The sequence below is a fragment of the Marmota flaviventris genome, chromosome 1 (assembly GCF_047511675.1).
Source record: "Marmota flaviventris isolate mMarFla1 chromosome 1, mMarFla1.hap1, whole genome shotgun sequence".
Lineage (NCBI taxonomy): Eukaryota > Metazoa > Chordata > Mammalia > Rodentia > Sciuridae > Marmota > Marmota flaviventris.
The window spans coordinates 64,243,940-64,257,039 of record NC_092498.1 but is presented as its reverse complement, the minus strand read 5'-3'; the positions used below and the strand labels follow the sequence as shown (position 1 = coordinate 64,257,039).

The 13,100-nt window shown below is 31.1% G+C and overlaps 1 protein-coding gene across 3 annotated transcripts in view; it reads left to right on the top strand.

Annotated features, from left to right (window-relative positions):
• Nucleotides 1-13,100, top strand: part of Cacna2d1 (calcium voltage-gated channel auxiliary subunit alpha2delta 1) — a 465,343-nt gene that overhangs the window by 402,199 nt on the left and 50,044 nt on the right. Inside the window, exons 16-19 of one of the 3 annotated variants that reach the window (XM_027926328.2) lie at nucleotides 1,789-1,866; nucleotides 3,740-3,814; nucleotides 4,089-4,163; nucleotides 12,737-12,793. In XM_027926328.2, coding sequence (XP_027782129.1) covers nucleotides 1,789-1,866; nucleotides 3,740-3,814; nucleotides 4,089-4,163; nucleotides 12,737-12,793 — 285 coding nt within the window. Of the gene's footprint in view, nucleotides 1-1,788; nucleotides 1,867-3,739; nucleotides 3,815-4,088; nucleotides 4,164-12,721; nucleotides 12,794-13,100 lie in introns of those variants that run through there. The other 2 variants (XM_027926327.2, XR_011707765.1) reach the window with 2 other exon arrangements.

Sequence of the window (13,100 nt, the reverse complement as noted above, 5' to 3'; positions counted from 1 at the left end):
ACCAGGGCGACAAGAACAATTTAGAGGAGGAAATGTTTATTTGTGGCTCACAGAGATCTGAGTCCATAGATGGCTAACTCCATTACTCTGGGCCAGGGTGAGGCAGCATATCATGGGTAAGGGCCCAGCAGAGTTAAGATGCTCAACTTGTGGTGGGGTCAGGAAGGAGAGAGAGAGAGAGAGAGAGAGAGAGAGAGAGAGAGAGAGAGAGAGAGAGAGAGAAGGGAGCATACTCAGAATGGGCCAAAGTGAAGATACCCCATTCCAGGGTATCCCATTGACCATCATCTTTGAGCCACTTGCTACCTTCCTACAGTTGTCACCCAGTCTGTTCAAACTAGGATAGAATGATTATGTTACAGCTGTCACAATCCAGTTACTTTACCTCTGAACATTCCTGCATTAAAAGAGGCACTTCATTGGGGACCCCTCATGCAAATCGTAACACTTTTCTTATAGATTGCAACATAAATAGAAAATTATCTAAAGTAATCTTCACAGAATTATCCTCTGGATACCAGCTTTATGAATTTATGATCTGACTTTCTATTGAGATAGAATGTTTTCACTGAGAATGTTAATTTGCATAATTAATTAAGGATCTCTTCATTCAAATGTTGTTGTTTAGGATGAAACAGAGAGCCAATAGGCATATCATCATGTACTGAACTATCTGTAGCTATGCCAGCTTATCTAGTGTCTTGTTCTACTGGAAGTTTTTGGATGATTGCCCTCCTCCCTGAATCAGTTTTCATTGCTTTAGGGCTTCTTGCATGCACAAGTAAAAACTAAAGCCTATTTAAGACATTCTCTCCATAAAACCACACTGTTACTGGAATCAAAGCAGAGTTTATGAGGTTTAAATTTGGGGTTATTTTTAAGGAGATTACTAATATTTTCTCAGTTTATTAGCAAATTCAAAATTTCTTTAAAGAGTGATTTTGGTGAAAATGTAGTTTTAACATGAAATAGTGGTTATGCATACACAGAGAGACACACACATGCCATGGATGTCAGTAATTTAAAAAAAAACTTCTATTTTACATAATATCCATGTATTCTTTTAATATATGAGAATATCAATCTGCTGATTAATCAAATGGAATTATTTTGTTTTGCTAAATTGCTTCATGACTAGACTTTCATATTTGCCATTTGCAAGTTTATTTTTCTACATTACTTTCTTAAAAAGTAATATTTATTTTGGGTATTATTTAGAATTAATTCTTCTTTTGTACAGCATAGCATGTATCTAGAGTGTTCCAGAAATGCTATATCAATAGCTTAGTTCTTTTACTACACATTTGTGAAATAGCATGAATAGTTTGGGTTAGGGCATTAAAAGTTAAGAATAAAACCACAAAAATGAAGTAAATCATTTAAAATAATATTTTTATACCATTCTGCTTATGGAGGGCCCTGATGGTAGATAAACTGTCTCTGTGAAAAAGAGCATGGAGGGTGGACAGTTTCTAAAATGTTTAGAGGCTAATGAATCTTTACATAAGTAGAATATTTTTATTTATTTGCAATGCGCACTGGAGTAATATTTCAAATCTTACATGCTTTAATAGCTGCCTAATAAGTCTTTATTATTTCCAAGACATTTTCATTGATATTTTGAAAACACAAAACTTTGATATTTTGAAAACACAAAATGAGTTACAAGTTATCCGTGGCTCTTTATCAAGTAACTATAAAATGAAGTCTTGTATATCAAGGTCTAAGGCAGTAGGACAAAGTTCAAATTTTCATTTTCATTTGCCTTTTCTCTCAATCTGTTTTTAGGAACTGGGACTTGTCATTACTGGAACTCTTCCGGTCTTCAACATAACTGGCCAATTTGAAAATAAGACAAACTTAAAGGTTAAAAGTTAATTGATAAAATTAATAATAATAAATGATAAACTGTGATGTTGAAGCTTAATGTGGATAAGATACTCCTGTAAGGAAATGCATACAGTATAACTGTCTTGTGAGGCCAGAGGTCAGTGGCAGCAGCTGCCTGTGTGATAACCACCTGGGAAAAGGAAGCTCAGGTCAAACTCTCTGTCGCCCCAGAGTCGAGGTTGAGCTTTGGTCTATTTAATTATGACCTGATGAGAACACAGAGTCAGACTCTGGGAATAATTACATGATAAATGGTCAATACTGTGTGCTCATTTTTAAAATGCATTTGATGTATTTATGAAGTTTGTGGGGTGGGGGGGAAGAAAGACCAAAAACTATAATGATGTTTTATCAGGTGTATATAAATGCATTTATTGAATCCTTACTCTTCCAATTCCCAAACAATAGATTTTTTAGTCATAATTCAAGTATCTGATTTATAGTTCTTTTTTCCTGTTTTTTTTAAGATACAGGGAAAATACTTAATGAGTTTCTAAAAAATGTTAGATTTTTGTAACACTGGTAATATTGTCATGCAATGAAATGCTATTTGAAAGTTCTGAATAATTATTTTAAAAATCATGTACTTGTTTTGTTAATTTTGGTTTAAAAGTAGTGATAAATTTTTATTTCTCAATTTGATTCAGAATGAATTTAAGAAGGCAGGAGTTAAGAATTTTTAATAGCAAATGTTTATTTTATAATGTGATACCATTTATTTGAAGGGATATTTATTTCTAGTGCATGGTTTAATGAAGTCTGCTACACTTAAGCATTATTTGTACAATTATTGTAAACCTCAGTTGAGCTGCTTATCCTAATAATATAGCCATAGCCATATCCAATATCAGTTATTTCTCTTTAGGGGCCCATTACCATTCTTAAATATCTGTGAATTCTAAAAATTGCAATCCATAATGGAGCAATTGTCATATTCCTCATTTGCATTTAAGATCTCAGTATAGTCTGTCTCTGAGATGGCTTTAATTTGAGAGTTTAGTGCAGAGTAGGATTATTTCATGGCAAAAGAGCATAGTTGTTGACATGACTTTAATTTTATAAGCACCCACACAGAGTTTAAAGTGTTTTTTGTAATTTCTGACTAGATTTTAAATTTTGTTTGTAAACACATTTTGATTTATTACTTTATAATTTATATAATTCTATTTCAAACAAAGTTTTATGACTCAAAATTTTAATACAATTTTCATTTTTATTTCCCTTAGATGAGTATGATAGTTATTTTCAACATAGCTTCTTGACTTGAAATTAAAACCATGATGCCCATTATATAGAGAAGTTATTAGCAGCAATTAGGAACACTGTCTTGAAGATTTGATTATTAATAAGGTCACATATTTTGAAGATAGTTACAAAAAATGGGCACTATCATTTGTAAGAATATGGTGTTTCTTTATTCCATACTGGTCCAATTTTTAAATTGAACGTTTTTGTGGTTTCTTAATTGTAATATACCACAAAGTCAATGCACAAACATGCACACATATAGCTACAATAGCCAACAATGCAATAAATAAGTATTACATAAATAAATATTAGGAGAGAAAGGTACAAAAAGTATCAAATGAAAGTTTTCAAGTATCTTAGTCATCAAGATTTCATTTGAGTAACAGTGATAATAAAACTATGGAAAAGATCAAAGCTGAGAATCTTTGTAAATTGACACCAAATTACAATCTGTGCACACTCACACACACGCACACACATTTGTTTACACTAGTATGGAATACAACCATTACTACAGCAAAAGGATGCATATATATAATTATTGTATAGAAATATATAATTTGGGGTACAAAATAAACTACTTTTTGCCATCTTGTTACAGAACCAACTGATTCTTGGTGTGATGGGCGTTGATGTGTCTTTGGAAGATATTAAAAGGCTAACACCACGTTTCACAGTAAGATACAATTTACTTTTTTGGTAACCTTTCCTGTTCTTAGAACTGTGTATTAATTTAGCTTGTCTATAAAGTACTTAAGTAATTCTGAAAAAATGATGTGCAATTATCTTAGCAAAGGAGCTAAATATCATCCTTAAAATAAAAAGTAGAAATAGAATGTCATCCTTTAGCATGCTCTTAAATGTGATAACCAATTAATTTAACGTTTTTTTAAATTATGTGGATTTCTAATTGTGAGCATACATCTCTAAACTTTTTGATTATTTTTCAGCTCTGCCCCAATGGCTATTATTTTGCAATTGATCCTAATGGTTATGTTTTGTTACATCCAAATCTTCAGCCAAAGGTATGTATATAATTTGTTTACAATGCATAGTATTCATAAAATTAATGACTCATGATCTTAATAGGATTCTCATTTTAAAATTCACTTTATAGCATTAAATACAAAAGAATAGTCTGTAATCTGGCTCCCTTATTAGATGACAAAACCACAGATTATGACATGTGAAGAGGTAAAAGCATTTTCCCTTACCAATTTAGGTTAACTAATATCCTTATGTGAAAGACAGCCATTATCATCTCCTGAGCCTACTTTCACACATCACATGTGTGGCTTTGAATAAGGCTGTGAGGGTGTGCTGCTGCAGACATTCCTGTAACCCTCCTAAGCATTAGCAATGTTCCTTTCTGCCCAGGCTGCGTTACCCATTGCCCTTTTCTTCTGATAATTACTCTGCTTTCCATCTCCCAGACTATTGTTTCATGTTGGGGCAGGCTTGTAAATACCTAAGAAAAAAAATTAAATAAGTAAAATGTATATGATGGGTTTCAGAAATGGGAAGTGTAGTTTTTACTAAGTGAGTTGTTCCGTAAGCCATAAAATCCATAGACAAACTATTTTATCCTAATATTTATATCTACTTTCCCAAGATACAAAACATTTTTAGAAAATACTTCATTCAACTCATTTCATTTTTCATTAATGCTTAAAAAGGTGTTATGGCAAAATTTATTTACCTACATTTAGAATTAGACAAAATCTTATATAATGGAAATTTTGTAAACATTTTTAAGTGACTGGTGAAATTTGAGGATAATGCTGAAAATGCTATAAACCATGGAGACTGTTACCTCCTTCTTTCTGTCATGGATGTTGAATGAGTCCCAGATTAGTAAACACAGGTGTGCCCACACATACACACATGAAGTTGTGTCACTGAAATATTCAAAACAGCAATAAGGACAATTGATATTGAGTTACATATTAAATGTGATGATTTATTTTAGCATCTTAATATATATCTTAATGTTTCTATATTATTTCTTCTCACTTTGGAATTTATTGCCATATAAGATCCATCATGATATAAATATTTGCTAAGCATACATGGCCATTGAGCATCCTATATCATGTTTAAACATATTCTTTTTATAAAAGTTTACAATAGTACTTGTCTGTGTTATTAAATTATTACAGTTCTTAAAAGTATGTCATTTAAATTCTTCAATATCATTGCTTATGATTAGGTAATCATGCTATGGTTTCTGTCATAGTTGAAAATATCTAACTTTCTAAATCTCAAAAAAAAGTTTAAACTTTTCAAATATTATTTGAACTTTGTGTACCCAGTATATTTCAGATTATATCTTCTTAATTAAAGTAATCTAAAAGCAATATAAATATAATGTGCTAAGGAGTAAAAAGAGTCCCATTTTTTCTGATTATAGACCTTAACCTTTCCCCAAAGGAACTATATATGATAGAGATATACAAATAACAATTTAAGTTCTAGTTTTCGTTATGAAAAGGAGGTAGTAATTTGAAAAAGGTTTTAACATCTTCTGCAATCTCCTAATGACTAATATTTATATAGAAGATATTTTATCACTATTTGATGATGTTAATATGTATTCAACTCATATTTGGAATAATCAATACACTAAAATTCATAAAATTACAAAAAATATACATTTCATAAGATTTGCATTAAAAACTAGTTGACTTTTTTCTTCCAGCTCATAAATTAGCACTCATGTTTTGGTATTGGATTTTATTAAAAGTAAGCATGCAACAGTAAGATATTTTAAAAAATACTCTTTTAGGAAATTATTTTTAAAAAGAAATAATTCTGAAAGGTCAACATACTGTCTTTCCTGAAACTTGTGAATTAAATATGCTTGTGCACTCTCATAATTAGCAGGATAAATATTATGATTTTTACTTTGTAAGTAACAATGTATGTTGTACAGATTAATATAAGAACCTCACAAAAGAAACTATATAGTATGAATGTTTCAGAAATTGTCAAATACAAAAAACAATATGGTAACAGATGTTATACCAACAAACTTAATCTTAATTCTTTCATCAGAAATTCATCAATACAAATTAAAGAAAATGTAGCTATATCCATAGTACCAATTATTAATTAACAAGATGAAAACCTAATGTTAACCAAACATACCTGGTTTGGTGTCTTTTTTGTTTTCTTTCTGATATTATAATCTTATTTCAAACTATTTTAGTATAATGTTATAGTTCATAGAAGTTAGGATAGTGTCCTCTTAAAAGCTCCAAATATCAGTAAATAAAGTAGCTATGAAGTTTTTTTTAATTCTTTTTTTAAATTGATTTTATTATTTTTTAAAATACACGACAACAGTGGAATGTATTACTATCCTTATTACACATATAGAGCACAATTTTTCATATCTCTGTATATAAAGTATGTTCACATCAATTTGTGACATTATACATGTACTTTTTTGCATTACAATTCTTAATACACATATATACCACAATCTTTCATATCTCTGTTTGTATATAAAGTGTGTTGGCACCCAATTCAAGTCTTCATACATGTACTTTAAAACACACTGTTTTTTCTCAATGTGTACTGTAACCTTATGACCACAATTTTTAAAAATATAAATATGTCTCCTGATTTATCCTTATTTTATTTTATTTTACATATTTTATTTCTACCATTTTGTTTCATTAAAATAAACAGATATGGTCTAATATCTAATATTTGATATATCTAATATTTGATATATTTTCAAAATATCTAATTTTGATAAATTCTGATAGATATTTATTATATTGAAAATGGAGTATAATATATGATTTGGAAGTCCATATCTAAAATGAGTATACAGTGTTATGGTTGAATTCTTCATCAGTTCAATAGGAATAACATTGGCTAAACTTTCAGAAAACAAAGACACAAATTTCAAATGTTTAAGATGTTTCAGTATTTTGTAGTATTGCTTTAGCTACTATGGTTAAAAAAAAAAAAGGAGACTGGTGGCTTATAAACATCAGAAACATACTTTTCACAGTCCTTAAGGCTAGGATGTGGAAGGCTGAGGCAAGGGTAAGTAGGTGCCTTTTTCTCACATACAGCCACCTTGCTCAGACCTCACATGGCAGAAATGGAAAGGATTTCTGTCAGGTTTGCCATAGGTTGCTAATCCCATGGAGGGATGGGCACCTCCTCAGCCTAATTGCTTCCTACATTGCTCCTCTCCTTCATACTATCAATTTTGAGGTTAAAAATTGCAACATATGAATTGGGGGAGAAAGTTAGCAGTATTTGCAGTTTGCAAAGTTGGGTCATATAAATTCTAACAATTCCTATTTCTCAATCTATTTATTTTTAAATCAGAAAAATTCAAAACTGTCTGGTACAAATTATTTTACACTTCCCAAGTGTGTACTTTTCTAGGAAAAACAGGAGAACATTAACAGTTAGTTTGCTTAAACAATGATTTTTATGAGGATAACAGTTGTTTTTTAATTACAATAGAATGCATTTTGACATACAGTACACAAATGGAGCACAACTTCTCATTCCTCTAGCTGTCCATGGTTTAGAGTTACTCCAGTAGTGTAATCATATATGTATATAGGGTAATAATGCCTGTCTCTTTTTACCATTCTTCCCATCCCCACAATCCCAACCCTCACTTCACTCCCGTCTACACAAACCAACCAAAGTGAAGATAACAGTTTTTATTCATTAAAAATATTTTTAAACTTTCATTTTTTTTAAATCAGCTCATCATGAATTCTATGCTGTTTATCAAATATTTTGAATTCTAAGTATCAACCGCTTTTTGACTAAGGAAATATGTGATCACAATTGATTATAGTATTACCTATGTTAACATGTACTGTGATGAATTATCATTTCTTTATTGCTTCAGCCTATTGGTGTAGGCATACCAACAGTTAATTTAAGAAAAAGGAGACCCAATGTTCAGGTAAATGAATGAAGGTAGACTTAGCTGTGCTTTCAAATTTGCTAAATCAGAGTTGAGATCAAGCTTGGTCTTATAGCTTTTGATTAAAACTGCATTTCCTGACATTAGCTTACAGAGCATGAGATGGAAATGAGCATCATTTCTCAATAAACTGCAGCAAAAATTTTATTAATTATGGGAGAGGATATGCATTGGTGAACTAAAGATTGCTAAGTAATTATGTAATAATATTAACAATTAAGGGTATTCATAATGAGATGGCTTCTAAAAAGGAAATGTTATTAAATATTGTTAAATTAGTGTCAAATCTTTGTGATCCTAACAATTTGCTTGTAAAATTGACTTCTAATTGCAAATAGAAATCCTTATGTGATAGTTTCCATAAACCAGATATTTTAAGCCAAAATTTCTTTGAATTTCTAAAAGTGTAATTTGGGATTAGAAGTTAATTTCCCTTCAGCTAATTGAAAATGTTCAATATTGCAAATAAAAAGTGTGAATATGTACCACCTGGCAAATTTATTACAAAATCTTTACCATCAACAAGACTTAAAAGTTATTATATATATGTTGGGAATGATGGCTCATACCTGTAATTCCAAAGGCTTGGGAGGCTGAGGCAGGATGACTGCAGATTCAAAGCCAGCCTCAGCAATAGCCAGGAGCTTTGCAACTCAGTGAGACACTGTCTCTAAGATACAAAATTGGGCTGGGGATGTGGCTCAGTGACCAACTGCCCCTGAATTCAATCTCTGGTACGCCCCGAAAAAAACAAAAAAGTTTGTTTGCTTATTTATTTATTTATTTAAGTTTCTGGGCACATTAAAAATAATCAGCATAAAAGGATACTTTCTACAACTTTGAGAATTTCAGAATTTCAAAGAAAGTTCAACATTTAATACTTTCTTTATTAGCTTACCATTTTCTTAAAAAAAGTGTTGGTCACATTACAATGGAGAGGTGGTGTGATTTCAGAAGAGGTTGCTAAACTGTGAATTAGAACTAAGTTTGAGTTTAGTTCTTCTGGAGGCCAATAGTGGAGAACTTAATTTTGTTTACCTGAAAAGCAGTCTCTGCCCTGCCCAGACTGTTCATCTGGGAAATGAAGCGTATCTGTTATTACTGGGCCCCTTCTCTTCAAATTTCTGATTTACTTTGGCCTCCAAATTATTTTTAAAGCTTCCGAGGTTGTTCTAAAATGCAGAGAACTGAACTAGTAAAAGCTTCATTTCTCTTCCAGCTCTAGAGCTCCAAGAAAATCTGAATTTCATGTTGTTGCATATAAGTCCCTGAATCTTTTACAATTTTTATAAAGATTATTATTATGTGTAGGTCATTCTTGATATTGATATTTTGTTACTCTCCTTGCATGTTTTCTTTTTATGTATCATCTTAAATTATACTTTTTGCAATCCTGCATTTTAGTGAATTTTAATTTTTGTAGCAAAATCAAACATTGCATGTAAATATTATGATTAAAAAATAAACATCCTGAATAATAGTTTATGTTATTTTTGTTTTCATTCTAAGAAAACTCCAAATGGCAATCTAGCAACCATATAAGACTTTTCAATTTGAGGGATATTTTTGAACGATGAAGTATTGTAATCATAGTGACAAATAATTATTTCAAATTCAAAATTTGCTAATATTGCATCCTGCCTTTTATTTTCACAAAATGAATGATTGTTATGATAGTTGATATTTAAATTTTGCAAATAGAATTGTCACATATTTAAAATGAGCAAAAATAATGGGCATTCAGAGACCATAGGATCAAACAAATTTCTATTCTTAATCTTGTCTTGGTTTTTTCTTATTAGAATTCTGAAAATTTTTCAGTCCCTATACCTATGATGAGTCTTTTTAAAAAGTGGCCTGTCAGATTGCCATTTAAAAATACAAGTGGTGCATTGATATGTTTCTGTTATGATTTCATTTTCTTCTCTGTGTCTTTATATGTTGGATTGGGACATGATCTTCATATTGCCAAATCTTCCTGATAATGCCTCCTCCCTGCATGCTGTTTGGGTCTGGTCATGCTATGCATTATCCATTGCATGTAAGATAAATATTCTTTTTTTTCTGTTTTCATTTTATCATTTTGATTATTTTTCACTTTGTTTGCATTGAGTTTGTTAAAATTTTAATTCTGTTTTGAGGGTGTTTACATGAGGATGGTTTATTTCATGGAAGTTTACATAGGCACTTCTGAAATATTAGATTGAGTGTCCTTTCATTAGGGACTTTCTAGGTTTCTTTTTCTTTCACTTTATTTATGTATTTATTTGTTTGTTTGTTTTGATACTGAGTAATCAGAATGGAATCCACTGGGCACTTTATTCCCAACCGTTATTTATTTATTTGTTTATTTATTTATTTTTAATTTGGAGACAGGGTCTCACTAAGTTGCTTAAGGCCTCCTTAAGTTGCCAGACTGGCCTCAAACCTGCAGTCCTTCTGTCTCAGCCTTCTGAGTCACTGGGGTTACAGGTGTGCACCACTTTTCTCAGCTCATTTTCTTAACCACAGATTTGAAGACTTTTCAGTATTACCCTTTTATTTTCTTCTTATGATATATGTTTTTATTTTCTTCTTATGGAATCTTTATTTGCTTCTAAATCAAAACTATGCCCTCCAAATGATGTTATTGGGGGCGCAGGTTGAGGTAACAGGGATTGAACTCAGGGGCACTTGACCACTGAGCCATATCCCCAGTCCTATTTTGTATTTTATTTAGAGACAGGGTCTCATTGAGTCTTTAGCACCTTGCTTTTGCTGAGGCTGGCTTTGAACTCGGGATCCTCCTGTCTCAGCCTCCCTGGCCACCTGGCCAAATGATGGTATGTTTCTCTTTCAAAAAATTAAATATTTGGCCTGGCACAGTGGTGAAAAACTGTAATCCCAGGTGCTCAGTATGCTGAGGCAGAAGGATTGCAAGTTCAAAGCAGCCTCAGCAACTTTGTGAAGCCCTAAATAAGGGAGATCCTGTCTCCAAATTAAAAAAAAAAAAAAAGACCTAGGGATGCTGATCAGTGGTTAAGTGACCCTTGGTTAAATCCCCAGTACCAAAAACAAACAAACAACAAATCAAATACTTAGACTTTTAGTAATATAGAACCTTCTTATTATAGTCAAAGAGTTCTTAAGCAGTGAATATAGTTCAGTTTTAAAAATACAGGTGAGGGCTGGGTTCGTGGCTCAGTGATAGAGTGCTTATCTCACATGTGTGAGGCACTGTGTTAAATTCTTAGCACCATATATAAATAAATGAATAAAATAAAAGTCCATCAACAACTGAAAATATATTTTAAAAAATACGGGTGAGATTATCTTTGTTTAATTTGCCTTTAAGTATTCTCATTCATCAAAAACTAAGGGAATAAAAAAATATACTTTTTAAAATGGAGTTATTCCTTGAAGGCAGTTTTTTCATAATTATAAAATACTGTGTATTCTGTTATCCATACCCCAAAAAGATATGCTCAATTTTAATAAAGTTTTAACTGTTCCTTTTGTGTTTGGAAGTCTATTCTCCTCAAGTTGTGTTTCAAATAGTGATGATGAAAAGGGAGGTTGATAATTACCAAGAATCTGGTGATTGGGCATTAATCTAGAACAGTGTACATTTAATACCACTACCTAATTAAGTCTGAGACTGGGGTAATGTTTATTTTAATAAACATTTAAAATCTAGTTTCTAAAATTTTGCATTTATAAAATCATACACATTATGATTTATTGTTCTAGTGAACTTTGAAATTCTATGACATGTTACTTAGCAGGTGTTTTAAAGGAATGCATTGATTTACTTCAGTAAGTCTTCAGTATGTGATTGTGAAATTAAAATAATAGTATCATATACTTATATATAAATAAATTATCTTATTCCATGGTGAACTTTATTTGTTATTATGCATCAGCAAGAAAAGCCAGGAAATAGTATTTAGTTAAACTTTAATTAAAATAGCTAATCTTAATAAAAGTCTTTGTGACTTGACCACAAGTTTTCTTATAAAATCTTAATAGTTTGAATTAATAAAATATAAAATTTCTGAGATTTAAGTATATAAAACTAACTTATTTCTTTTCCTTATACATATTGAGAAGAAAGTATAGGTCTTATAGAATTTGTTTTACTTAGAAAATTCAAACTAGTTTTAAAAACATTTTTTCCATACAGTCTATTTTTTTATCTGAACTACAGCTTGGGATGCTTACTTATGGCCTTTGTTTTATTGTCACATTGCTATATTTTGCACTTTGTCATTCTAATTAAAGGAAAGAAAGTTGTGAATGGATCTTCAAAAGTCATATTCCCATAGGCTTATGATTATAAATGCAGTGTATAATACAACATTCAGGGTGAGACTGTCTTTCATTTGATGATTAATTACAATTAATCTACTGCATTTAAAGCTCAATCTCTTAGCTCTGTCTACTTTCATGTACATATGTTCATGAAATAGTTTCATGTGCATATGAAAGAAGATACCTCTATCAATTACTAATGTATCTTAGGTAAGTAACTTTTAGAGAATTAATTTCATCTTTAAATATCCATTAAATTAACTGTTTTACACAGCATCATTTTATAATATCATATGTAATTAGTTGTTATTGTTTTCTGTGTAGAACCCCAAATCTCAGGAGCCAGTCACATTGGATTTCCTTGATGCAGAGTTAGAGAATGATATTAAAGTAGAGGTGAGTGTGACCAACAGGACAAAGGCAGACCTCAGGTCACTGCTTCACTTCTTCCATGCCTCAAGTATCTGTCCAGCAACTGTGTTGTGTTAGGCTGTCTCTTAGGTACTACACACACAAAGATTAAATTTTCTAGGTTCTATCTTCTCATCCAAATGGTGTTATGAGAAGACATAAATATTTCAAGTTGGGTATGACCTAAATGTTTTACTCCTTTCAAAGATAGAGGTATTTTAACTATTCCAATACAAAAAGGACAGAGATTCAATAAAAGTCATACAAATGGACATTACCACACATTGAAAGA